The 24,757-nt window shown below is 48.1% G+C and overlaps 1 protein-coding gene across 2 annotated transcripts; it reads right to left on the reverse strand.

The window, feature by feature from the left end:
- Nucleotides 1-1,186: 1,186 nt before the first annotated feature.
- PRODH2 (proline dehydrogenase 2) lies at nucleotides 1,187-17,761 on the reverse strand. 2 transcript variants are annotated; one of them, XM_068991707.1, is made up of 10 exons: nucleotides 17,500-17,761; nucleotides 17,225-17,421; nucleotides 16,995-17,133; nucleotides 16,827-16,913; nucleotides 8,290-8,370; nucleotides 8,049-8,204; nucleotides 7,780-7,946; nucleotides 3,888-3,998; nucleotides 3,307-3,392; nucleotides 1,262-1,506 (listed from the first exon to the last, which is right to left on the reverse strand). In XM_068991707.1, the coding sequence occupies exons 1-10, from the start codon at nucleotides 17,671-17,673 to the stop codon at nucleotides 1,319-1,321; spliced, it is 1,386 nt and encodes a 461-aa protein (XP_068847808.1). In that variant the 5' UTR covers nucleotides 17,674-17,761; the 3' UTR covers nucleotides 1,262-1,318. The 2 variants fall into 2 exon arrangements, with proteins under 2 accessions (XP_068847809.1, XP_068847808.1); XM_068991708.1 differs by lacking the exon at nucleotides 8,049-8,204 and having other exon boundaries at nucleotides 1,187-1,506.
- Between the last annotated feature and the right edge of the window lie 6,996 nt (nucleotides 17,762-24,757).

The raw sequence follows: 24,757 nt of genomic DNA on the forward strand, positions 1-24,757 counted from the left end.
AGAGCTGTGGCTGCTCCCTAATGTTACTGCCTTGTTGTTTGGAATGCCCAGCCTTTCACCATCCCTGTCTTTGGCTGTCTTCCCATGCTTCTCATCTCAGCCCCACGGGCAGTTTCCTGTTCGTCTCTGCCCCAGTTTGTCTTCTTTGCCCCACACGTAGGCTCCTCAGTGTGCTGGACACCTCTCCCTGGATGGCCCCTGGGACCTTCACACCCACCCGGTCCCACACTGGCTTCAGTATCTCCTCCAAACTGCATTTCCTGCCAGATCCCCATCTTAAGAGTTGGTCCCATGTCCCCTCTCACCCAGAGCCCTGGGTCTCACCCTGAATGTCTCCCTCATATTCAGGCTCTCAGCTCCATGGCCCTTCCACTCAGTCTTCTGGTGGTTCTTTCCCCTAGTCCACCTACCATGTGACAACCAGGGGACTCTTAAGTCTTACCTGACTCTGTCCCTTCCCTACTTCAAACCTTCCTGACTCCCTAGTGACCTTGGACAGAGCTGAAGCCCTGCAGTGTGGCACCTAAGACTGCATCATCTGCCCCCGCCCATCCTTGTCTCCCCATTCCCCAGTCTGTTTGTGCACATGCCCTTGGCTTTGAATGCTCTTCTCAATATTTACTTGGTTATTCTTGGGAATTCTCTGGGAAGCCCTCTTGATCACCAAGTGTCTCCTCTGGCCTCCTTCAGCCTCTGGGCTTTCCCCAAGGTTGCCCAGATACTCCCCTGAGCTCACCCATCACAGCCCTGATTACCCTGGGCTGTCACTGCCTGAAGGTGGGTCTGTCTACCCCTACTGGACTAAAAACCCGGTGAGGCCAGGCCTGGGGTTGTGTTGGTCTCTGTTGTGTCCCCAGCGTTATTTACCTCAGAGCCTAGCTCAGAAGGAGACTCAGTAAATGCTTATTAAGTGAGAGAGTGGTTTGCTCTTCTCTCTGTCCCTCCCTGGACGTGTGGCCTTAGCCCAGCCTCTAGATTTCAGTGTTTCAGTGTTTGCTCTTCATCTGTGCTGTTTACCTGGGTGTCCACAGGAGTGAAGAAAATTCCCATGTCAGCCACTGACTGGTTGAGTAGAGCTGACCCCCAGGCCCTTTGCAGGATAGACTGCCTCAGGGTTTGGAGGGTACCTCCTTAGTCTTTGATCAATGCCCTTGCTGTGCTCTAGGGTCATCTAAAGATCCTTCTTGAGCCACAGAGCCCCCGAACTTAGGCTGGCTGAGGTCAAGATGAGCCCATCCCCAAAGAGGTGGCTTTGGTGCAAGGCAGCTGCCTGGGCAATAGCTCAAGAACTTTATTCACCACGTGACTCCTGAGGGTGCTAATGGGGGGATACCCTCAGGCCCCGCCCCAGCAGCCTCCGCCGAAGTTCTTGGCTGAGCAGCTCCTGTTCCCTGCGGGCACCCCGTAGTACACTTCGGTTCTCCTGGGCCCTCCGGATCAGGTAAGGGATCACCTCCTCCAGGGAGCCATAGGGGATGGACTTGTACACAGCATAGCCAGCCTGCCCTGGAGGGAGAGTATTGGCAGGGTGTGGGCTCAAGTTTGACGAGAGGCTTCCCTAGGCTCCATCTAGAACAGAGACTTCCATTTCTGCGAGCATGACAGATTATGTGAGTTGGACAAATTCTCCCGCTGAAAAAACTAAAACTCCTGGAATAAACATTAAAGTAAAAAATTCTCAAAGTTATGAAAATGCTGCAAAGAGAATAAAGTGAAAGTGAAAGTCGCTCAGTCATGTCCAACTCTTTGCAACCCCATGGACTATACAGTCCATGGAATTCTCCAGGCCAGAATACTGGAGTAGGTAGCCTTTCCCTTCTCCAGGGGATCTTCCCAACTCAGGGATCGAACCCAGGTTTCCCGATTGGAGGTGGATTCTCTACCAGCTTAGCCACAAAGGAAGCCCAAGAATACTGGAGTGGGTAGCATGTCCCTTCTCCAGGGGAATCTTCCCGACCCAGGAATCGAACCTCAGTCTCCTGCACTGTGGGCGAATTCTTTACCAACTGAGCTATTAGGGAAGCAAAGAGAATAAGGAATTTACTAATTCAAGAATTAAGAGAAAATGAGGGGCTTCTCTGGTGGAGCAGTGGTAGAGAATCTGCCTGCCAATGCAGGAGAGACGGGTTCAATCCCTGGTCCGGGAAGCACGACTACTGAAGCCCCCATGCCTAGAGCCCGTGCTCTGCAACAAGAGAAACTGCAATGAGGAGCCCGTGCACTGCAACTAGAAAGTAACCCCCTGCTCACCACAGCTAGAGAAGAGACCACGCAGCAGTGAAGACTTAGCACAGCCAAAAATAAATTAAAAAAAAAAAATTTTTTTTAAAGAGAGAGAACCCAGAGCAGAAGGATTACACAAGAAGTGTTTCTTTCCTGAGGACAAAACTGAGTTTCTGTTTAATGACTTCAAAGTTAAGGGGGTACAGAAATGGAGGCCTAAAGCCTGACCAGGATTAAGAGTTATAAAGGAGAGTTTCCCCAGATTGAGTGTGAACCCCAAAATCTAGACCCTCAGAGTAAGAGTTAACTAGAAGTCAGCTCTCCCATAAGGAAGGTTGGCCTTGGCTGTAAACAGAGCAAGGAAGAAAACAGAAATCCATCTCTGAGAAGTTGTGGCCATGGGTTGCGTGCGTGTGTGCTCAATCACTTCAGTCGTTGTCAGACTTTGCATACAAGGCTGTGGACTGTTAGCCCACAAGGCTCCTCTGTTCCTGAGATTCTCCAGGCAAGAATACTGGAGTGAGTTGCCATGCCCTCCTCCAGGGGATCTTCCTGACCCAGGGATTGAACCTGCATCTCCTGCATTGCAGGCAGATTCTTTACTATTGAGCCACTCAGGAAGCCCGTTACCGTAGGTTAGTCTCCTAAAATATTTGCAGCCCCGGTGTGGATCCTTGGGATATCTCAAGAAACCTCAAGCTGTGAATTTAGGGTGCAGTGATTTTGCACCCCTTAGCGCCTGGCAGAAGAAAACATAAATCTTCTGGTCTCAGGCCCTGGGGAACAACACAGTAAAGATAACAAAGCAGACAGGAAACAAGATACCAAGATCAAGAACCAAGATACCAAGATCACGACAAAAACAGCAGAGCACAGACGCAGAAACATAGGCCCGCGAGGCCTTCAGATATGGGGCAGACCTCTCTGAGGGCCTGCCACTGGGCCGGCTGTGGGCTGTTGATGGGAGCCTGGCCAGGCATCATCTGGGAATGGGAGAAGGGATCTGTTTGGGAGGGAATGAGGCTGGGGCAGGTTAGGTGGGAGGTGGGAGTAGGGGCCGGGAAGGACGGATCACTCACATACCCAGTGCCAAGGAGACATGGTCACACATCCCCAGAAGTTGTCCAAAGCAGACTGGCCCATCTGGAGGAATGCCCAGCTCCCACATGCTACAGAAAAGGTCACATCATCAATCTAGACAGTGGCCGGATCCAGAGCTGAAAGTCAGCCATGACACACTCATATGGCTGTTCTAGTTATTCAAATATTGAAGTATTTCCAAACTCACTGATAAATAACCATGGCCCTGGGACCTCTGAAAGCTCCTCGGTAAGTCTCAGCTCCTTTCCTGAAATATTTGGACTTCCCTGCTGCTGCTGCCAAGTCACTTCAGTCATGTCCGACTCTGTGCTATCCCATAGGCGGCAGCCCACCAGGCTCCCCCATCCCCGGGATTCTCCAGGCAAGAACACTGAAGTGGGTTACCATTGCCTTCTCCGTTGGACTTCCCTATTCCCCAGCAAATAAGGGGCAGTTCCTTGTTCAGCTGGAGCCTACAGGTGTAGCAGGGGTTAAATATTTTGAATATTCTCCTGAGACCCCCTTTGAACCTACTGGCCCCTACAGTCCCTCCCCTTGTCAGTCACCCTTTGGGCGCTTCATACCGCTTGGTTGCCTGGCGAACAGAGTCCTCATTATGGGAAGCAACCATGAGGTGGCACATGGGGCCACGATGGGACACCTGGGTCAGCATCAGCTCCAGACAGCGGCTGTAACTGAAGGGAGATGAAGGATCAGCTTATGGCACCTGGTGAGTTAGGGTCAGGCCCCAGAGACTGAGGATTTATGTCCTTGAGGGGCAGAGTGCCTAAGGGCAAGGACCCTGAAGTCAGGAAGTACCTACATCCCACCTGCCTCAGCTGTAAGGGGCATCTTCTTTCTGAGCCTTTTTCTTTTCTTTAACAACACACGTTCACCTGTTAGCCTTGTTGTGAGGATGGTGTGAGATGAGGGTAGACCTAAAGTCTTTGGCACAATGGCAGTCTCACAGCAAAGGACCATGTCACAGGAGATGACATTTACCCACTGACATTCACTTCAGCAACGTCTGCAGAGCAGGGTTAGCAACACCCCCAAATGTCTGTCAGTGGGAAACTGGCTAAATGAACACCCAGAGGATAGTGGAAGACCCCTGTAGGGGCAGGGACCACCCCCCTCATGATTGGATGGGGATGTGGGTGGAAGTGAGCTGTATCAGCCTGTTTATTTTTGTGTCATTTTGGTTTTTTTTTTTTTTTGGTTGTGCAGAGAGTGGCATGTGGGATCTTAGTTCTTCAACCAGGGATCAAACCCATGCCCCTCAAAGTAGAAGCATGGAGTCCTAACCTCTGGACCATCAGGTAAGTCTCCATTTTGATTTTTGAATCATTTGAATGTATTATTTATTTAAAATCTCTATTAAAACGTTAATGGTACTATGCTGGAGAAGATGTGGAGAAATTGGAATTCTCCCACTGTGCTAGTGTGAGTCTAAAAGGCTGCAGCCACTTTGGGAAACCATCTGGCAGTTCCTCAAAAAGTTAAACATGGAGTGACCATAGGATCCAGCAATTCCAGTCCTAGAGAGTTGGACTTTTAAGAGAATTTAAAATGTACATTTACCAAAAAAATATGTTCATAGCAGCACTATCCACAATTGACAAAAAGTGTAAACAATCCAAATATCCATCAACTGATGGATGGATAAATCAAATGCGGTCTCTCCATACAATGGAATAGTATTCAACCGTAACAAGGAATGAAGCATTGACACACGCTACAACATGGCTGAACCTTGAAAACATTATGCTGAGTGAAAGAGGCCAGGTACGGAAGGCCATGTATTATGTGACTGTACTAATGAGAGATGTCCAGAATAGACAAATCCATAGTGACAAAAGGTAGATTTGTGGCTTCCGGGGCCTAAGGGGATGGGAATTACGAGTGACTGCCAGTGGATATTTGCATTAGCAAACTAGCAAATAGAAGGGGGAAAGGTGGAAGCTGTGACAGATTTTTGCTTCTTGGGCTCCAAAATCACTGCGTGGTGATTGCAGCCATGAAGTTAGAAGATGACTGATTCTTGGCAGGAAAGCTATGACAACCCTAGACAGTGTGTTAAAAAAGCAAAGACATCACTTTGCTGACAAAGGTCTATATAGTCAAGGATATGGTCTTTCCAGTAGTTGTGTACAGATGTGAGAGCTGGACTATAAACAAGGCTGAGTGCCAAAGAAATGATGCTTTCAAACTGCAGTGCAGTGCTGGAGATGACTCTTGAGGGTCCCTTGAAAAGCAAGGAAATCAAACCAGTCAATCTTAAAGGAAATCAACCCTGAATACTCTTTGGAAGGACTGATGCTGAAGCTGAAACTCCAGTACTTTGCAAACAGCTGACTCACTGGAAAAGACCCTGACGCTGGGAAAGATTGAAGGCAGAAGGCGAAGAGGGTGACAGAGGATGAGATGGTTGGATGGCATCACTGATTCAATGGTCATGAACTTGGGCAAACTCTTGGAGATGATGAAGGACAGGGAAGCCTGACGTGCTGAAGTCCATGGTGTCCTGAAGAGTCAGACACAATTTGGCTACTGAACAAAAACAGCTGATGGATATGGTTGTGTTTGGCTGTGCCATGTTTATTTGTCTGTCTGTTTGTTTGTTTTGCTGAGGGATGTGAGACCTTAGTTCCCAGACCAGGAATCAAGCCCATGTCCCCTGCAGTGGACCCTCAGAGTCTTAACCATTGGACCACCTGGGAAGTCCCAGAGTTTCTTTTTGAGATGATGAAAATGTTCTGGAATTGGTCGTGATGGCTGCACAATTTAAGGAATATACTGAAAGCCACTGAATTGTTGTCTAAAATAGCAAATTGTATGGTATGTGAATTATATCTCAGTTAAAAAAAAAAAAAAAGATTCCAAATGATTAACCCCATAGGACACAAATGTGCCTAGGAGGCTTCGTGGGCTTTGGATTCAAGCTTAGCCTTCGTGGCTTGGCCACTTTCTATGGGAGCTTGGTAAGTCCCTGTGGCTCTACAGACCCCTCCTTGTCCGCTGGGAAATGGAATCAGGCTTTGAAAGCTCCATGAGGACAGGGCCTGGGGTCCAGCTGGATTGCTGCTGCAACCAGAATCCAACACAGGTCCTGATCTAAAACAAGTGATCAGCAAGTGTGTATTGAAAGAATAAATCCTTTCTTCTCGGGGCCATGAGATGGTGGCCCCAGGAGCTCAGCCATGTCTTGCCTGTGATTTGAGGTGTATCAGAATGAGGGTTCTAGAGTCAGTCTGCATGTGCTAAGTCACTTCAGTCGTGTCCAATTCTGTGACCCGATGGACTACAGCCTGCCACGCTTCTTTGTCCATGGGATTCTTCAGGCAAGAACAGTGGAGTGGGTTGCCATGCCCTCCTCCAGGGCATCTTCATGACCCAGGGATCGAACCTGCATCTCTTGCATTGGGAGGAGGGTTCTTTACTGCTACCGCCACCAGGGAAGCCAGTCTGCCAAGGCTCAAATCTTGGCACTGCCACTCACTAGCTCTGCAACCTTGGGTAAGAGATGTCACGTCTCTGAGCCTCAGTTTCATCCTCTGTGAAATAGAGAGAGAGCAATAGTATCTACTTCTTGGGCTCGTTTACTCCTTCATTCACCAGACCTGTACCAAGCACCTCCCATGGAGCAGGAGCAGTGTTAAGCACTGAGGACTCAGCAGTGAACAAGTTAGAAAACCCTGCCCTCCTGGGCCCACACTCTCATGGGAGAGAAAGACAATGAGCAACTGAACGCCAAAGCTCTGCTGACAATAAGTGCTGGGAGAAAAATCAATCCAAGAAGAGAGGGTGTGGTGTGTGTCAGGTTTTGGTAGGGAGGGCAAGAAGGTCCCCTGAGAAGGTCCCAACAAGTGAAGACCTAAGAACATGAGTGACTGAGCCCTGCCACACGGCCATCTGGAGGGAGAAGGTTCTGGGCAGCGGGAACAAGAAGTGCAAAGTCCCTGGGGTCGTCAAGGAGGCCAGTGTGGCTGGAGTGGAGTGAGTGAGGGGACAGGACTGCAGGCCACTGCAAGGACCTGGGATTTATCGAGGGTGTGCTGCGAGCTATGGGAGGAGGGAGATTTGACACAGGTGTTAACAGGCTCCCCACTGGCGACAGGTTGGGGAGGGGTGACAGAGAAGGGAGTAGGCTGCTGTTCATGTGGGAAGTGACAGTCTCATGGTCGGGGAGAGAGATGACCTGTAGACGCACGTAGGTTGCTGGACACTGTGGGGAATGAGCTCTAATGAAAGGTTAGATGCTAATGCTATTCCTCTCAAGGCCAGCAGAGGATGAGATGGCTAGATAGCATCACTGACTCAATGGACATGAATTTGAGCAAACTCCAGGAGATAGTGAAGGACAGGGAAGCCTGGCATGCTGCCAGGCCATGGGGTCACAGAGTCAGACACGACTTAGCTACTGAACCACCACAGCAACAATTATTCATCTCAGAGGCCGGTCTGCCCCTGTCCCACCTCTGACTGGTAGCCTCATAGTCAGGCTGAGTGGGATCTTCGGTTTCCTGGAGCCGGGCCATCTCTCTCTCCTTGTCCAGATACGCCCCTCGTACCAGCTTCACCCCAAAGGCCAGGCCAGCCCTGTCTGCGGCCTCAGCGTCCTGCCTCAGCCGCTCGTAGGTGTCCTGGTGGAGCACGTGGGTGGCTTCAGATCAAGGCCCTGGGACCCCAGCCTGCAGCCCCTTGTCCCCAACCACACCCCCCCATCCCCAGAGTGCACCACACACCTTCAGATAGGCCTGGTAAGTGTTCCACACCCAGGGCCCGCCTTCCCCGGAGCTGTTCCAGCGCGTGGCCAGGGCAGCCACCAGCAGAGAGAGTGCCGGGTTCAGGGAGGTGTACTCAGCATCCACCAGGAGCCTCACGCGCTGGGCCCGGGCGTGCTGAGGGAGAGAGGGACTGCAGTCGGGGCCCAGGGGTGACCAGCAAACAGGTGCAGTGGAGGCAGGCCTCGGCCGAAGCTGTTACCTGTACCACCCGGTGCAAGCGACTCAGGGAGGCCTGGAGATGTCTTGTTTGCTCAGTGTTGAGGCAGGAGACCCGGAGGTCCTGGGGGGCAGTGGGGAGGCAAGACGGCTCAGGCCTTCTGGACCCTTCCAGAGCCCAAGCCGCCTCTCCCCAACCAGCAGGCAGGGAAAAAAGTTTAGAAATTACTAGAACTCTGGAAGCCAGCTGTGTCATATAGATACTGTTTATTGAGGTGTAATATACGGATGGACGGGCTTCCCAGGGGGTGCTAGTGGTAAAGAACTTGCCTGCCAATGCAGGTAAAGAGACGCCGGTTCTATCCCTGGGCCGGGAAGATTCCCTGGAGGAGGGGACGGCAACCCACTCCAGTATTCTTGCCTGGGAAATCCCATGGACAGAGGAGCCTGGACAATTACAGTCCCATGGGGTCACACAGAGTCGGACATAACTGAAGAGACTTAGCACGCGCTCACACATACACACACACATGGATTGAGAGCCCAGAATTTGAGTTTGAGTTTTGGCTCCACCATTCACTGTGTGGCCTTGAACAAATGTAACTTCTCTGGGCCTCAGTGCTCTCCTCTGTAAAATGGGAATGATTATAGTGTCTACCTCATTCAGTTGCTGTGTGGATAAAAATGGGTTAATATGTGAGAAGTGCCTGGCCATAAACAGGACGGGACAGGGCCAGCATATGAGAAGCGCTCAACGTTTTTGTTGTTTTGTGTGCATGCTCAGTTGTGTCTGATTGTTTGAGACCCCATGGACCATAGCCCGCCAGGCTCCTCTGTCCATGGGGTTTCCCAGGCAAGAATACTGGGGCAGGTTGCCATTTCCTACTCCAGGGGATCTTCCTGATCCAGGGATCAAACCCATGTCTGTAGCACCTCCTGCTTTGGCAGGCGTGTTCTTTACCACTGTGCCACCTGGGAAGCCCTAAGCACTCAATACATGTTGCTATTGTTATAATAATAGGTGACCTCAAATGCCATCTTCTGTATTTAATCTTCACAATGATCCTAGTAGGCAGATGTTATTCCAAGCTCCGTTTTCCAGTGAGAAAACCAAAGCTGGGAAAGTGAAGTGACTTGGAGTTAGCATCTAGGAACAGTTCAGTTCAGTTCAGTCACTCAGTCGTGTCCGACTCTTTGTGACCCCATGAATCGCAGCACGCCAGGCCTCCCTGTCCATCACCAACTCCCAGAGTTTACTCAGACTCAAGTCCATCGAGTCAGTGATGCCATCCAGCCATCTCATCCTCTGTCGTCCCCTCCTCCTCCTGCCCCCAATCCCTCCCAGCATCAGAGTCTTTTCCAATGAGTCAACTCTTTGCATCAGGTGGCCAAAGTACTGGAGCTTCAGCTTTAGCATCATTCCCTCCAGAGAACACCCAGGGCTGATCTCCTTCAGAATGGACTGACTGGATCTCCTTGCAGTCCCAGGGACTCTCAGAAGTAGTAGCCAGCTCCTAATAAGAGCCATGAGTGTTACCTTGCGTTAGTTTCTCAGGATGCCTCATTGCAACTCACAAGGCTCCCCTGGTCTGACCCCTTTATGCTGCCTTCTCCCACCCTTCGCCTCGCTCCCTGCTCTCTGGCCTCGCTGGCCTCCGGCTACTCTTTGATTATGCCAGGTACCTTCCCACCTCAGAGCCTCTGCTCTGGCTGTTCCTTTCACCTGGAACACTGTTCCCCCAGATGTCGATCCACCCAACTCCAACCTCTCAGCAGGGTCTTTATTTTCTCTGGTTTGAATTTGTAACTCCCTAGCTGGGGCTTTCCCTTCCCCTTCCTCAGCCTTATTTTTCCCTACAATGCTCGTTTTTTTAAATTAGTTTATTTATCTGGCTGCGCAGGGTCTAGGTTGTAGCACTTGAACTCTTAGTTGTGAGATTTGGGATCTAGTTTCCTGACAGGGATCTGACATGAGCCCCCTGCATTAGGAGCGTGGAGTCTTAGCCACTGGATCACCAGAGAAGTCCTCGTTGTTGTTGTTCAGTCGCTAAGTCATGTCTGACTCTTTGCAACCCCATGGACTGCAGCACACTAGGCTTACTTGTTCTTCACTCTCTCTCAGAGTGTGCCCAAACTCACGTCCATTGAGTTGGTGATGCCATCCAACCATCTCATTCTACAGTGCTTATTTATACTTGTTGCTGCTAAGTCACTTCAGTCGTGTCCGACTCTGTGCGACCCCATAGACGCCAGCCCACCAGGCTCCCCTGTCCCTGGGATTCTCCAGGCAAGAACACTGGAGTGGGTTGCCATTTCCTTCTCCAATGCATGAAAGTGAAAAGTGAAAGTGAAGTCACTCAGTCGTGTCCAACTCTTAGTGACCCCATGGACTGCAGCCCACCAGGTTCCTCTGTCCATGGGATTTTCCAAGCGAGAGTACTGAAGTGGGGTGCCATTGCCTTCTCCAATTTATACTTGTTACATATCTGCTTTGAAGTGTTTTTTTTGTTAATAATTAAACATTTTTCACACACTTATGAATAGAGTGAAGAGAGGGTAGTATTTTGCTGTGTCTGTCTCTGCACCACTCTCCACACCTGAATCCAAGATCACTTCTCATAAACAGGAACCTTTCAGAAGACCTCAAGTGAAAAGGCAGTTTACTAATACAGGAAAACTCTCAGAACCCAATTTTGAATGTACCTACTTTATCTGGATTAATTTCTGTGATTCCCTAAAACAATTAAGTAAACATAATTTCCAATTTACAAATAAGGAAACTGAGACCCAGAGGGCAACCTAACCTTTAAAAAGAACGAATTTCCTGGCTGGGTGCACTTGCGCCCCTCCCCACCACGTGACCGGAAGCCGAGCAAGTCTGCACTCAGCTTTGGTTTTTTGTCTTAACTTTTTATTGGACTTTTTTTTGGCTTTTATTGCTGCTTTTTGGGGCTTCCCCAATGGCTCAGTGGTAAAGAATCCACCTGCCAATGCAAGAGACTTGGAGACACAGGTTCGGTCCCTGGGTTGGGAAGCTCCTCTGGAGGAGGAAATGGCAACTCACTCCAGTATTCTTGCCTGGAGAATGTCATGGACAGAGAAACCTGGTGAGCTGCAGTCCATGGGGTCTCAAAAGAGTCAGGCAAGACTGAGCACGGCACAGCACACATAGTTGCTTTACAATGATGTGTTAATTTTTGCTATACATCTAAGTGAATCAGCCATACATATACATATTCTCCTTTTTTGGATTTCCTTCCCATGTAAGTCACCATAAAGCATTGAGTAGAGTTCTCTGTGCTATACAGTAGGTTCTCATTCAGTTCAGTCGCTCAGTCATGTCCGACTCTTTGCAACCCCATGAATCACAGCACGCCAGGCCTCCCTGTCCATCATCAACTCCTGGAGTTCACTCAGACTCACGTCCATCGAATCAGTGATGCCATCCAGCCATCTCATCCTCTGTCGTCCCCTTCTTCTCCTGCCCCTAATCCCTCCCACCATCAGAGTCTTTTCCAATGAGTCAACTCTTCGCATGAGATGGCCAAAGTACTGGAGTTTCAGTTTTAGCATCATTCCTTCCAAAGAAATCCCAGGGCTGATCTCCTTCAGAATGGACTGGTTGGATCTCCTTGCAGTCCAAGGGACTCTCAAGAGTCTTCTCCTTCACCACAGTTCAAAAGCATCAATTCTTCAGCGCTCAGCCTTCTTCACAGTCCAGCTCTCACATCCATACATGACTACTGGAAAAACCATAGCCTTGACTAGACGGACCTTAGTTGGCAAAGTAATGTCTCTGCTTTTGAATATGTTATCTACATTACATATAATACTGTATATGACTGCCAGAAGAAATATCAATAACCTCAGATATGCAGATGACACCACCCTTATGGCAGAAAGCAAAGAAGAACTAAAGAGCCTCTTAATGAAAGTGAAAGAGGAGAGTGAAAAAGTTGGCTTACAACTGAACATTCAGAAAACTAAGATCATGGCATCCGGTCCCATCACTTCGTAGCAAATAGATGGGGAAACAATGGAAACAATGAGATACTTTATTTTCTTGGGCTCCAAAATCACTGCAGATGGTGATTGCAGCCATGAAATTAAAAGACACTTGCTCCTTGGAAGAAAAGTTATGACCAACTTAGATAGCATATTAAAAAGCAGAGACATTACTTTGCCAACAAGGGTCCGTCTAGTCAAAGCTGTGGTTTTTCCAGTAGTCACGTATGGATGTGAGAGTTGGACTATAAAGAAAGCTGAGCGCCGAAGAATTGATGCTTCTGAACTGTGGTGTTGAAGAAGACGCTTGAGAGTCCCTTGGACAGCAAGGAGATACAACCAGTCCATTCTAAAGGAAATCAGTCCTGAATATTCTTTGGAAGGACTGATGCTGAAGCTGAAACTCCAATACTCTGGCCACCTGATACAAAGAACTGACTCATTTGAAAAGACCCTGATGCTGGGAAAGATTGAAAGCAGGAGGAGAAAGGGATGACAGAGGATGAGATGGTTGGATGGCATCACCGACTCTATGGACATGTGTTTGAGTAAGCTCTGGGAGTTGGTGATGGACAGGGAAGCCTGGCGTGCTGCAGTCCATGGGGTCGAAAAGAGTCAGACACAACTAAGCGACTGAACTGAACTGATATATGTCAATCCCAGTCTCCCAGTTCGTCCCACCCTCTGCCCTTGGTATCCATACATTTGTTCTCTATATCTTTGTCTCTGTTTCTGCTTTGCAGTAGGTTCATCTGTACCATTTTTCTAGATTCCACATGTATGCGTTAATATACGATATTTGTTTTTCTCTTTGGCTTTAATTTGAATGATTGTGTCTTGCAAGTAAGTGCCTCAAGGACATATATTTTGTTTATCTTGGTCAGCATCCCCACCCCTCAGTGGACATGAGCAAGCTCTGGGAGATGGTGAAGGACAGGGAAGCCTGGCGTGCTGCAGTTCATGGGGTTGCAAAGAGTCAGACATGATTGAGTGACTGATCAACAACAGTCTCCACCCCTAGCACAGCACCTGGAACATGGTCCATATTCAACAGACATTTAAGGAACTGTTACACATTTGTAACAGGCGTCTTCTCTGGTGGCTCAGACGGTAAAGAATCTGCCTGCAATGCTGGAGACCTGGGTTCAATCCCTGGGTCAGGAAGATTCCCCTGGAGGAGGGAATGGCAACCCACTCCAGTAATTCTTGCCTGGAGAATTCCATGGACAGAGGAGCCTGGCGGGCTACAGTCCATGGGGTCACAAAGAGTTGGACATGAGTGATTAACTTACACAGTTCTCAGTCTTCTTATGGGGATTCCACAGTGAATGTGAGCTGCTGGTGACTCAGGGAGTCCAGCTGGGTTCAGAGAAATGGGGAAGTTAAAAGAGAGGAACAGGTGGAATTCAGGGCTCTGTTATGGCCAACAGGACTCCTTCCCAGGTGGCGCTAGTGGTAAAGAACCTGCCTGCCAATGCAGGAGATACCAGAGATATGGGTTCAACCCCTGGGTTGGGAAGATCCCCTGGAGGAGGGCATGACAATCCACTCCAATATTCTTGCCTGGAGAATCCCATGGATAGAGGAGCCTGGAGGGCTACAGTCCATAGGGTCACAAAGAGTTGGACATGACTGAAGTGACTTAGCACACACACACACACACACACACACACACACTCATGGCCAACAGGATGGCTATGGACCACTTCCTGGGGAAGAAGACTCTCTCCAGGAGGAGGGAGGAGCAAGGGGCACCTACCTGCCCAGTGCTTCTCCCCAGTCAGGGAATCGTCCCCCCGTGGGGCATCATCCGGGGGAGTTCTGGGGTGTGAGCAGCTGGTGGAGCTGCCACCCTCACAGGGGGCCGGCCCAGCCCTCATTTACTCTTCACTACTGTCTGAGGTGGCGACTACTGTCACCCCCGGTTTACAGAGGGGAAGCAGAGGTCAAGGCACAGAGAGGTGACGTTACTCATCTAAAGTCACACAGCTTGCCCTAGGATTTAAACCTCAGCTTCTCCAGAGCCTGAGTACTTAACCGTCACCATGTACACCCACCCACAGGCAGAGAGGAAATGCTTCCCTCAAATAGATGTAAAGCCGTTAGGACAGTGCACGGCACGTTGTGAGTGGTCGGTAAGTTCTCCACCATTAATATGTTGTTCCAAACTCACTTGCTTCATTCATTTATTCATTCATTTGACATGTTTATCACATCCTGTCTAGGTGCTAGGGCCTGGGACAAGGCCGTGAACAAGACAGTCAGAAATCATGCTGACTGTGAAGACCAAGGATGGGTGGGGGCTGGGATCTGTGGGGGGGAAGGCAAGGAGGCTCTGACATGGGAACAGGAAGAAGGGACAGCTTTAGGGAGACACAGGCCAGTGTGGGACCCCGTGGGTGTGAGGTCTGGGGGACCCCCAAGGGGAAGTTTGGTGCAGAGGGAGGGTCAGGGGAAAGGCTGGGCCTGGAGACAGAAAGGTGGGCATCATTAGTGCAAAGCAGGGAAACTGAGGCTGAAGGGGTGGGTGAGAAGGCCCTTTCGAGGGGAGTGGGGAGCAAGCCTGGGCCTCACCCTGGGGAACCTCCATATTTGAGTTTCAGGCAGAGTAAACTTAACAAAGACTGAGGATGAGCCGGGAGAGATGGAAACTGAGGAACACCAGGTCTGATGGTGTTGGGGAAGACAAGGGAAGTGAGGGACACAGAAGGAGGAGGGCCCCTTTGTCATGGTGAAGATGCCAGCCTGGCAAGGGTTTTAGTCCTGAAAACTGCCCTGGGAAGAAGTCACTACGATTGCCACATGTGAGTGGAAAGCTCTTGAAGGGGTGAAGCTTGTTGCGCTCCAAAGCTGATCCTTTAAGCACTGCTTCTATGACTTCTGTGATGCATTAAAACAAATTACAAATTAAGAAATGAACATCAGCAGGTCCCAGGTAGTGTTATTTGGTAGTGATGGAGACTCAGAGGCTACCTGGGTGCCCATCCCAGGAGAGGTAAGCCAGGCGGCCAGAAGCCCAAATTAGAAACAATGGATTAGGACTTCCCTTGTGGTTCAGGGGTTAAGAATCTGCCTGCCAGTGCAGCGGGTGTGGGTTTGATTCCTGGTCTGGGAAAACTCCACATGACTTGGAGCAACTAAGCCTGAGCACCACAACTACTGAAGCCCGGGCACCCCAGAACCTGTGCTCTGCACCAAGAGAAGCCACCGCAGTGAGGAATCCCACGCACCACAATCAGAGTATCCCGCACTCTCCCCAACTAGAGAATGTCCGAGCACAGCAATGGAGACCCAGGACAGCCAAAAAGAAATAAATAAGTAATTAAAAAAACACAATGGATTAGGTGTATACAGAGATGCTTGGAGGGATCTAAAAATCAGAGTGCTCAGTGGAAAAAGGTAAGAAACAGAACGCAACAGATAACATAATGTTGTTTAGTCGTAAAGTCGTGTCTGACTCTTTATGACCCCATAGACTGTGGTGTGCCAGGCGTCCCTGCCCTTCACTATCTCCAGGAGTTTCCTCAAACCCATGTTCACTGAGTTGATGATGCTGTCTAACCACCTCATCCTCTGCCACCTCCTTCTCCTCCTGCTCTCAATCTTTCCCGGTATCAGAGTCTTTTTCAACATAATGATGAATGTTACTTGTAGATATTTAAAACTATACCCAACCCCCAGATTGATGGAGAAGGGCTCAAAGGGACTTTCTGCAGGGATGGAAATGTTCTGTACGTTGATAGGGATTATAGTAGCTCCAATGTGTATTTGTCAAAGCTCATCAAAAGGTACATTTACAATGTATGCATCTCACTGTATATAAATTTTACCTGAAAAGAAATGACTGCTGAGCTCTAGTTGGTGATACGCGTTCTGAAGCATTTGGGGGAGAAGCGTGCTGATATCTGCAAATTACTTTGAAATGCATCAGAAAATAAGACGGGTGGGTGGATGGATAGAGGAATGGATATGATTTTAAAGCAACAGTAGTTAAATGTTAACAATGGCAGGTGTTCACCATAAAATACTTCTGATTTTTCTGTATGTTTGAAAATTTTCATAATAAAATGTTGGAAAAATATGCCCCCAAATACCATATATTTGGCAAAACCACATCATGGTAACAAAGAGATGTATATTATACAAGGTGAAGTGATTACTGATGGCGGGGAAGGTAGAAATAAGATACGGAAATAAAGAGTAAATGAGAGCACGAATGAGTGAATGAATGAACCAAAACCCCACTGGTCTAATCATAGCTCCTAGCTAGTCAGCACACACTAGCATAGCTGAGTTGATTGAAAAAATATTGGTTACTTTTTTATTGGTAAAGAGCTACTGTCTTAATTGATCCTACAAGAGCTCCCAGCTCCCAGGCCCCTAGCCTAGAATCCCCAGGTGACCCATATTCCGGTTACTCTCCAGCCATGCCCCAGGGCAGTAACCCTGTTTATTCTGATAGTTCTAAGCCTGGGACGTAGAGATAGTTAAATATTTAGAACGTTGCGCTGGCAGGTGTCTGCCGCCTCTGCACTCCCCACCAACCATCCCTCTCCCCCAGCCTGTGGTCCTTACCTGTCCAGAGTCCATGGCTTCTGCCAGCCTCTCAGGGCTCAGGTCCAAAGAATCCCCTGGCCTTCGGACCCGCGAGGTGAGCTCCTTCTGGAATGGGATGATGGGTGGGGCGGTGAGGGGGACCCAGTGGGCAGCGGCCCCTCCTCTCCCACCCGGCCCGTCCCTTACACAGAGCCAAGTGCTCATCAGCGCCGTCATCTTCAGCTGCATCAGGGCGGTTCCCGTCGGGTCAGGGGTCTCCAGGAGGCCTCGTGACAGGTCCACGCATCGCAGCATCGCGCTGAGGTTCCCTTCATACCAGGCCTCGCTGCCCAGCCGGCAGGCATCAGGGCTGGGAGCCCACTAGCCCCCTTCCCACCAGCCTCCCGGCCTCCCTGGGCCCAGGCCCCCCTACTCACCCCGTCTTGACAGCCGAGTCTGGCTCCTCCTCAGTGGGCACTGCCAGCAGAGGCCGCAGTCCTAGGTTCTGGAGCTGTAGGACACAGCCCCTCACCTCCTCGGCAGTCTCACCAGCCACAAACTGCCCATAGATGGATGCTCGGAGAAGTGCACCCGAGAGCCGGGAGCCCAGGAGTCTCTGAGACCAGGCTTGGAGCTGGGGTGACAGGGAGCAGGGGCTCAGAACCAGGCCCCGGGAACTTCCTAGGCTAGTCCCCCGGGGATCGCTGCTCACCGCCAGGCCGTGGGTGACCAGAGGCGGCCAGGCACACAGTCGTAGCACCAGCAAAGCCCGGGTCAGTTCTCCCGTGCCCTTGAGGTGGAAGGCCCCACCATCAAAGGTGAGGGGCTGCCAGCCCCCCGGGGAGGGGCCAGCTCGGGAGCAGAGCACACGACAGGTCTGGAGCATCAGGAACCCTTCACCACTTCCACACTGGATCAGGGGGCTTTGGAGGCAGCTGGTCTACCCAGTGCCCCTTGCCCGGCCAGGGACAGTGACTGATTAACCAGGCAGTAGCCAGGGAAAGGCAAATCTTTAGGATCACAGACTCCTTGAGGGGCAGTTAATTATTAACTTATAGGGACATAGTTCAGAATAACGGGGACAGGAAAGGAAAGCCCCCCCCTCAAAACCTCAATAACCCTCAGCATAGCAGCTCACAATTATTGGGCACCCATCATATGCCAGTGGGTATTAAGTCAGCTCTGGGAGCCAGGCAGTTGTGGCTTTGTGATCTTGAGAAAGTTATTAAACACCTCTTGTTGCAACTGCTTCATCTTAAAGTGGGAGAGAGTGTAGTTTGCAAATACACACAATCTTTAATCTATCTGTTCTATGTTAAGTATATATCCTAGAGAGCTTGAACATGGACCTCAGGAAACGTGTACAGGAAGAAATGTTCACAACAGTATTTTTTTCAATAGCCCGAAATGGAAGCTACCCAAATGTCCATCCGCTCAAGAACGGAGAAACACACTGTGGTAGATTCATAGGACAGACTACTCTACAGCAGTGGAAAGAGGATAAACTACTGATGCGTGCAACCACACGGATGAGTCTCACACACCTGTTGTGTGAGAGGAGCCAGACTCCAAACAGGACATGCTGTCTTATTCTAGTGAATAAACTTGAAAGCAGGGATAACGAAATGGCAACATAGTGTGTGGGGGGATGGGTGCATACATGGGTGGTAAAACTATAAAGAAAAGACAAGCAAGGAAATCATTATCACAAAGATCAGAAAGGGATCAGAGGAGCTGTAACCGGGTGGGGTCTCATGGGGGCTTCTGTGCCCTTTTTTCATAACCTGATAATGATTCACAGTTGTTCATATTATAAGGGTTTTAAAATATATTCTTATTTTCCCTCCCACCCACTCTCAAGATTGAAGTGGGGAAGTTTGCTTAGTATTTATCTGGCTGTGTCGGGTCTTAGTTGCAGCCCTTGGGACCTTTCGCTGTGGCATGTGGGATCCAGTTCCCTGACCGAGGATGGAACCCGGGCCTCCTGCATTGGGAGGGCGAAGTCTTAGCCACTGGACCACCAGCGAAATCCTTAAACTTTTTTTTAGTTACATGTACAGTTTTAAAAATTATTTTAAAATTAAGATAGCACAAAAGGAAATGAAGTGAAACAGTCTTTCTCCAACTTCTCAGTTTCAGTCCCTCAATTTCATGCCTCCAAGGCAATGAGGCATCCTTGGAGAGGATAGTTTGTGCCTAAAAATGCACCTATATAACTCCTTTTTATATGTAAATGAGAAAATATTATTTGTCCCTTTGCACATTGACTTTTTTTTACTTAATGTATTTTGAAGGATTATGCTCATCTCAGCACATAAAACTATATGTCAAATTTGAAAGCTTCTATGTTATTTCTTCCTTTAATCTTTTGTAGATTTCACCAGTGAAGCCATCTGGTCCTGGAGCTTTCTTTGTGGGAAGGATTTTAATAATAAGTTCAATTTCTTTAATAAACATAGGGCTATTCATATTTTCTGTTGCATCTTGGGTTAGCTCTTATATGTATATGTATATGTATTTTTCAAGGAATTGGCATTTCATCTAACTTGTCAAAGCCCTTGGCACAGAGTTGTCATAATATTCTCTTTATACCCTTTGAAGGGTAACAGGATTCTTTCATGTTTTATCTATTTAGTTTTGGCTGTGCTGGGTCTTTGGTGCTGCACAGGCTTTTCTCTAGTCAGCGAGCAGGGGCTGCTCTTCCTTGCATGGGCTTCTCTCGTTGCAGAGCACGGGCTCTAGGGTATGTGGGCTTCGTAGTTGTGGCTCACAAGTCCCGGAGCACAGGCTCAGTAGCTGTGGTGCACGGGTTTAGCTGCTCCACGGCAAGTGGGATCTTACCGGACCAGGGACCGAACTCGTGTCCCCTGCATAGGCAGGCGGATTCTTAACCACTGGATCACAGGGAAGTCCCTAGAGAAGATTTTTTTTTTTAATTTCTCAACTGGCAGGTCTTACTCCGCCCCCCCCCCCCCCCGCCCTTGCTTATTCTTAAGGAGATAGGACCAAACAGCAGATCAGTTGTTTTCATTTGTGGATCACAAAGGTTAATGGTGATAGAAGGAGATTATTGAACAGAGAAATAATTTGCTCCTTTCTCAAATTAGGCATAGGTGAGCCACACTTAAGTTTAACTAGTGATGTGTGTGGTTGTCTTCTATTTGCTATTTTGGAAATAGGAGGAATTTCCTGTTGGCAGGAGAAATAAAACCCACTTTCTGAGTTCTGACATTGCGTTAACCAATCAGGAGAATTTAGTTCTTCTCCCAGGGTAGAGATGTGGGGGGTGCACTGGGGTATGGTGATGAGATTATCCGTCTGATGTTGATATTTACATATGTGAAAAGTACAGACTGTCCCAAGATGGGGCAATCCAGAACTAGGGGTGAATTCTTTAGGGTTATTGAGCAAGAGGGATGAGAAATGGGAAGTCTCATCTGTAGTTAACCTTGAGGTCTGTCCTAAGACAGAAGCTTCCAGTAGCCTTGGAAGAGCTTAAGTGAAGCTCCCAGATTGTCCTTCTGTGGGTGACTTCGGGCTGAGAGTGAAAGCTTTAATATTAGCTCAGAGGCGGGGCAAGAGTTCTAAGTGGGAGGCCAGTCCTCAGAGTCCTCTCATTGGCTCTGACTGGGCCGCCTGGTGAACCCTAAGCCAATCACTGGGCTTGGAAAATTAGACCCTCTGGTTGGCCAGTTCTGAGAGCTATGCCTATTGGTGGAGCTCCAGGTAGTCTTGGGGCTTGGTACAAAATATATCCGAAGTAGGGGACCTGGGCACTGACTGATGCTTCCCAAGAGAAGACTGCATATCACCAGGAAAAGGGTGAATAAACCCTGGATGACGGAACAACTGAGCTCATGAGTGATTCTGATGGTTCTGGGAGAGAATACATAAACTGAGAAGAGACTGGCATGTAGAAACAACTCATAAATGCTGTTCATCTGTTGTTGTTTCAACTGTTCAGTGGCTTCCTATCACCCAGAGGATAAACTACAATCCTTCATAATATATCTTTGCCCATCTCACCAACCTCAACTCCTACCACTCCCTGTTATTCTCCAGCCTCAATTTTAGGAAAATCCCTTCCCACACTGTGTTCCTGCGGTCCTCTATATCTCAATGCCCTACACAGCTACTTCGCCTTTAATATTGGGCCTCAGTGACCACAACATGCAGAGGACATTCTCTTCCACGACACAGACACTCTGAGCTCCAGATCCCAATACACAACCGATATGGTATATTGATTCTTCTCAAACGGGCCGGTACTGCCCCCTGGTGGGAGTTTCGGGAAATTGCCCGAACGTTCCTGGTTGCCGCTTTATGGAGGGTGCTACGGTAGGCTGAGCGCGGAATTAATACTTTCAGAATTAATGTTTTCAAATTGTGGTGTTGGAGAAGACTCTTGAGAGTACCTTGGACAGCAAGGAGATCAGTCCGTCCGCAAGGAAATCAACCCTGAATATTCATTGGAAGGACTGATGCTGAAGCTGCAGCTGCAATAATTTGGCCACCTGATGTGAAGAACTAACTCATTGGGAAAGACCCTAATGCTAAGAAAGATTGAGGGCAGGAGGAGAAGGGAGCTACAGAGGATGAGATAGTTGGATGGCATCATTGACTCAGTGGACATGAGTTTGAGCAAGTTCCAGGAGATGATGAAGGACAGGGAAGCCTGGCATGCTGCAGTTCATGGGGTTGCAAGGAGTCAAACGTGACTTATCCACTGAACAACAACAGACATTGAGAAGCCAGGGTCAAGGCAGGCTGAACACTGCGTCTGCATCCTCAACAACTTGAAAATATCTTTAAAAGCATTCATATGGGTACAAAGAAAAGTTTATAATTATCTAAAATTAATATAACACAAATACACATGTATGCATATTTGGGGGGTGGTTTAAAGTATACTTTTTTCTGAAATGAAACAGTATCATAAATAGAATGACAAATATAATTTAGTATTTCTTCAGAATGGTACCAAGGGTTGTTCACCATATCAGAAAAATCATACCATCTATGAGATATACTGTAAAAAATTTAATGTTGTATAATACAGAGAAAGAAATATGCATATAATCACAAGTATTCAGTGTGATAAATTTCAGAAAGTGAGAACACCTGTGTAACTAGCACCCAGGTCAAGGAACAACATTATCAGTCCCCTAGAAACCCTCCTTGGGTCCCTTTCAAGTCACTGTTTCCCTCTCCCCCAAAGGAAACCACCTTTGCCATAAATCAGTTTTCACTTTTTAACTTTAAAGAGTTGAAATCATACAGTATGTTCTCTTTTGAGTCTTTTGGATTCGATATTGTGTTTGTGAGATTCAACCATGTTGTCGGTCAGTAGTTCATTTATCTTCATTGTCATAGTATCTGTTGGATGAATATACAATTTAAATGGGCTTCCCTGGTGGCTCAACAGTAAAGAATCTGCCTGCCAAAGAGGGAGACATGGGTTTGATCCCTGGGTCAGGAAGATCGCCTGGAAAAGGAGATGGCAACCCACTCCAGTATTTTTGCCTGGAGAATCCCATGGAAAGAGGAGCATGATGAGCTACAGTCCATGGGGTCACAGTCAGACATGACTTGGCGACTGAGCATGCACGCATGCGTATGTGTGTGTTCAGAATTAGTAGATACAGCCAGTTTGGCAAAATGGTTGTACTGATTCACAGTCCCATAAGCACATGCTTTTTCCTGACCATTTTTGTTTAGTTTTGTTTTTCTTTTTTCTTCCTGTCCTCAGGCACACGGAATGAATTAACCACTATCCTTGGTTCGTGATGCAATCTGATCCATGCAAGTTCCCTTCTCTGATAATGAGAAATCAGCTGTCATTAATGCATTGATTTTCTTTGATGAATCCCTCTGTATTTAGCTGATTTCAAACTGTTACTGCCCCCATTGTCCCAGGTACTAGCCCTTTGCATTACCCCAGGGCTCTAAGAGCTGCACTAGGCCGCCCTCTCATTGCGCTTGGGCTCTGACACCTTACCTCGGGGCGGGGGGGGTCATGGCTCTCCACCCAGCACACACATGTGCATGAACACACACACACACACTCATGCGGTCTTTGAGATTGCTTTAGCCTACAGAATACCATTAGGACTGAAAGCTCTTATTTTTTTCTCTTAGTTTATTTTTTTTAATACATATTTATTTATTTATTTGGCTGCCCTGGCTGTTAGTTGCGGCACCTGGGATCCCCAGTTTTCCTTACAGCACAGGAGATTTTTTTTTTTTCTAAGGCATGTGGGATCTAGTTCCCTGACCAGGGATTCAACCCAGGCCCCCTGCCTTGGGAGCACAGAGTCTTAACCACTGGACTACCAGGAAAATCCTTCTTTTACTTTATCTTTAACCCTTCCTTTTCGTAGTTTTATCGCCTTTTTTATTCATAATCCTAATGACTTTCTTTACTATGTAGTCAGATTTGTATATTTTGTTAGTTTCAAAGACCATACTTCTGGATTTTTAAACAGGAATCTGCATTTTTCCCTTAATTTATTTGATTTAGTTTTCTTATTCCTTCTTCTCCCTTTGGGTTTATTCTGTGGTTCACTTATTCGTTTCTTAAGATAGTCACCTCATGACTTCGGAGCTTTCTCCTTTTCTAGTATAAGTATATAAGGGTTAAATTTTTTTCCCCAAATTCTGCTTTTGATGCCTCTCACAAGTTCTGATAGGTAGTATTTCCACTTTCTTCCAGTACTCGATAGTCTTCATTTCCCCATGATTTCCTTTTCTTAACCTAACTTGAGCCCATCCAGCTTGGTCCATCTGGAATGTGGAATAAAGCCACCACATTTCAGTCAAGCAAGCGTGTGGTGCTCTAGAACTGGGGCAGCCAGTCTCTGGACAAGCAGTAATTATGGACGAAGAGGGAAGCTAGGTATCTATAAGGAGAGAGTGAGAGGAATTTGCTGAGGAATGCAGATAAGAGATGACGAGATCGAGGGAAGATGGAAAGAACCAGTCAGATCTGCACAACCCATGAGACGCGGTGGTACTTCCTATTCTTTGTCTCTATGACTTTGTCATAAACCTTCACAATGTACTTTTAAAAATCTTTTTTTAAAGATTTTCTTATGTGAACTTTTAAAAGTCCTTATTGAATTCATTGCAATATTGTTTCTGTTTTCTGTTTTGGTTTTTTGGCCACACTGCATGTGGGGTCTTAGTTCCCTGACTAGGGATAGAATCCGCAATACCTGAATTGGAAGGTGAAGTCTTAACCATTGGACCACCAGGGAAATCCCGGCAATGTACTTTTTAATCCTAACTTAAAAAAAAAATAATAAAATCCTAACTTTCATTTTGATGTAATATTAGGTCTACAGAAAAGTTCTAAGATGGATACAAAGAATTTCAATACATTTCACCCTCATTCCCCAAACGTCAACATCAAACCCCATACCCCGCTCAGAGGGCTCAAACATAACTTGTGCACACTAGGACCCAGAAAAACCACAGAGACTGAGACAGAACTGTTTGAGTGTCTCTCAGTGGAGGTACGGGTCAGCAGTGGCCTGCCACAGGGGCAGGGGCTCTGGGTGCAGCAGACCTGGGTATGGCATAAGCCCTCCTGGAGGAGGTCGCCATTAACCCCACCACAGAGCTGCCAAAACTTACACAGGACTGGGGAAATAGGCTCTTGGAGGGCACAAACAGAACCTTGTGTGCACCAGGGCCCAGGAGAGAGGAGCAGTGACCCCACAAGAGACTGATTCAGACTTGCCCAGGAGTGTCCAGGAGTCTCCTGTGGAGGCGTGGGTCGGCGGTGGCCTGATGCAGGGTTGGGGGCACTGAGGGTAGCAGTGCCTGCATGGGACCTTGTGAAGGAGGTTGCCATTATCTACATTACCTCCATCATAGTTTCGTGAAGTCGTGAAGTCGCTCAGTCGTGACCGACTCTTTGCGATCCCAGACTGTGGCCTACCAGGCTCCTCTGTCCATGGGATTTTCCA

The sequence above is a fragment of the Capricornis sumatraensis genome, chromosome 20, assembly GCF_032405125.1.
Source record: "Capricornis sumatraensis isolate serow.1 chromosome 20, serow.2, whole genome shotgun sequence".
In the NCBI taxonomy this organism is placed as follows: Eukaryota; Metazoa; Chordata; class Mammalia; order Artiodactyla; family Bovidae; genus Capricornis; species Capricornis sumatraensis.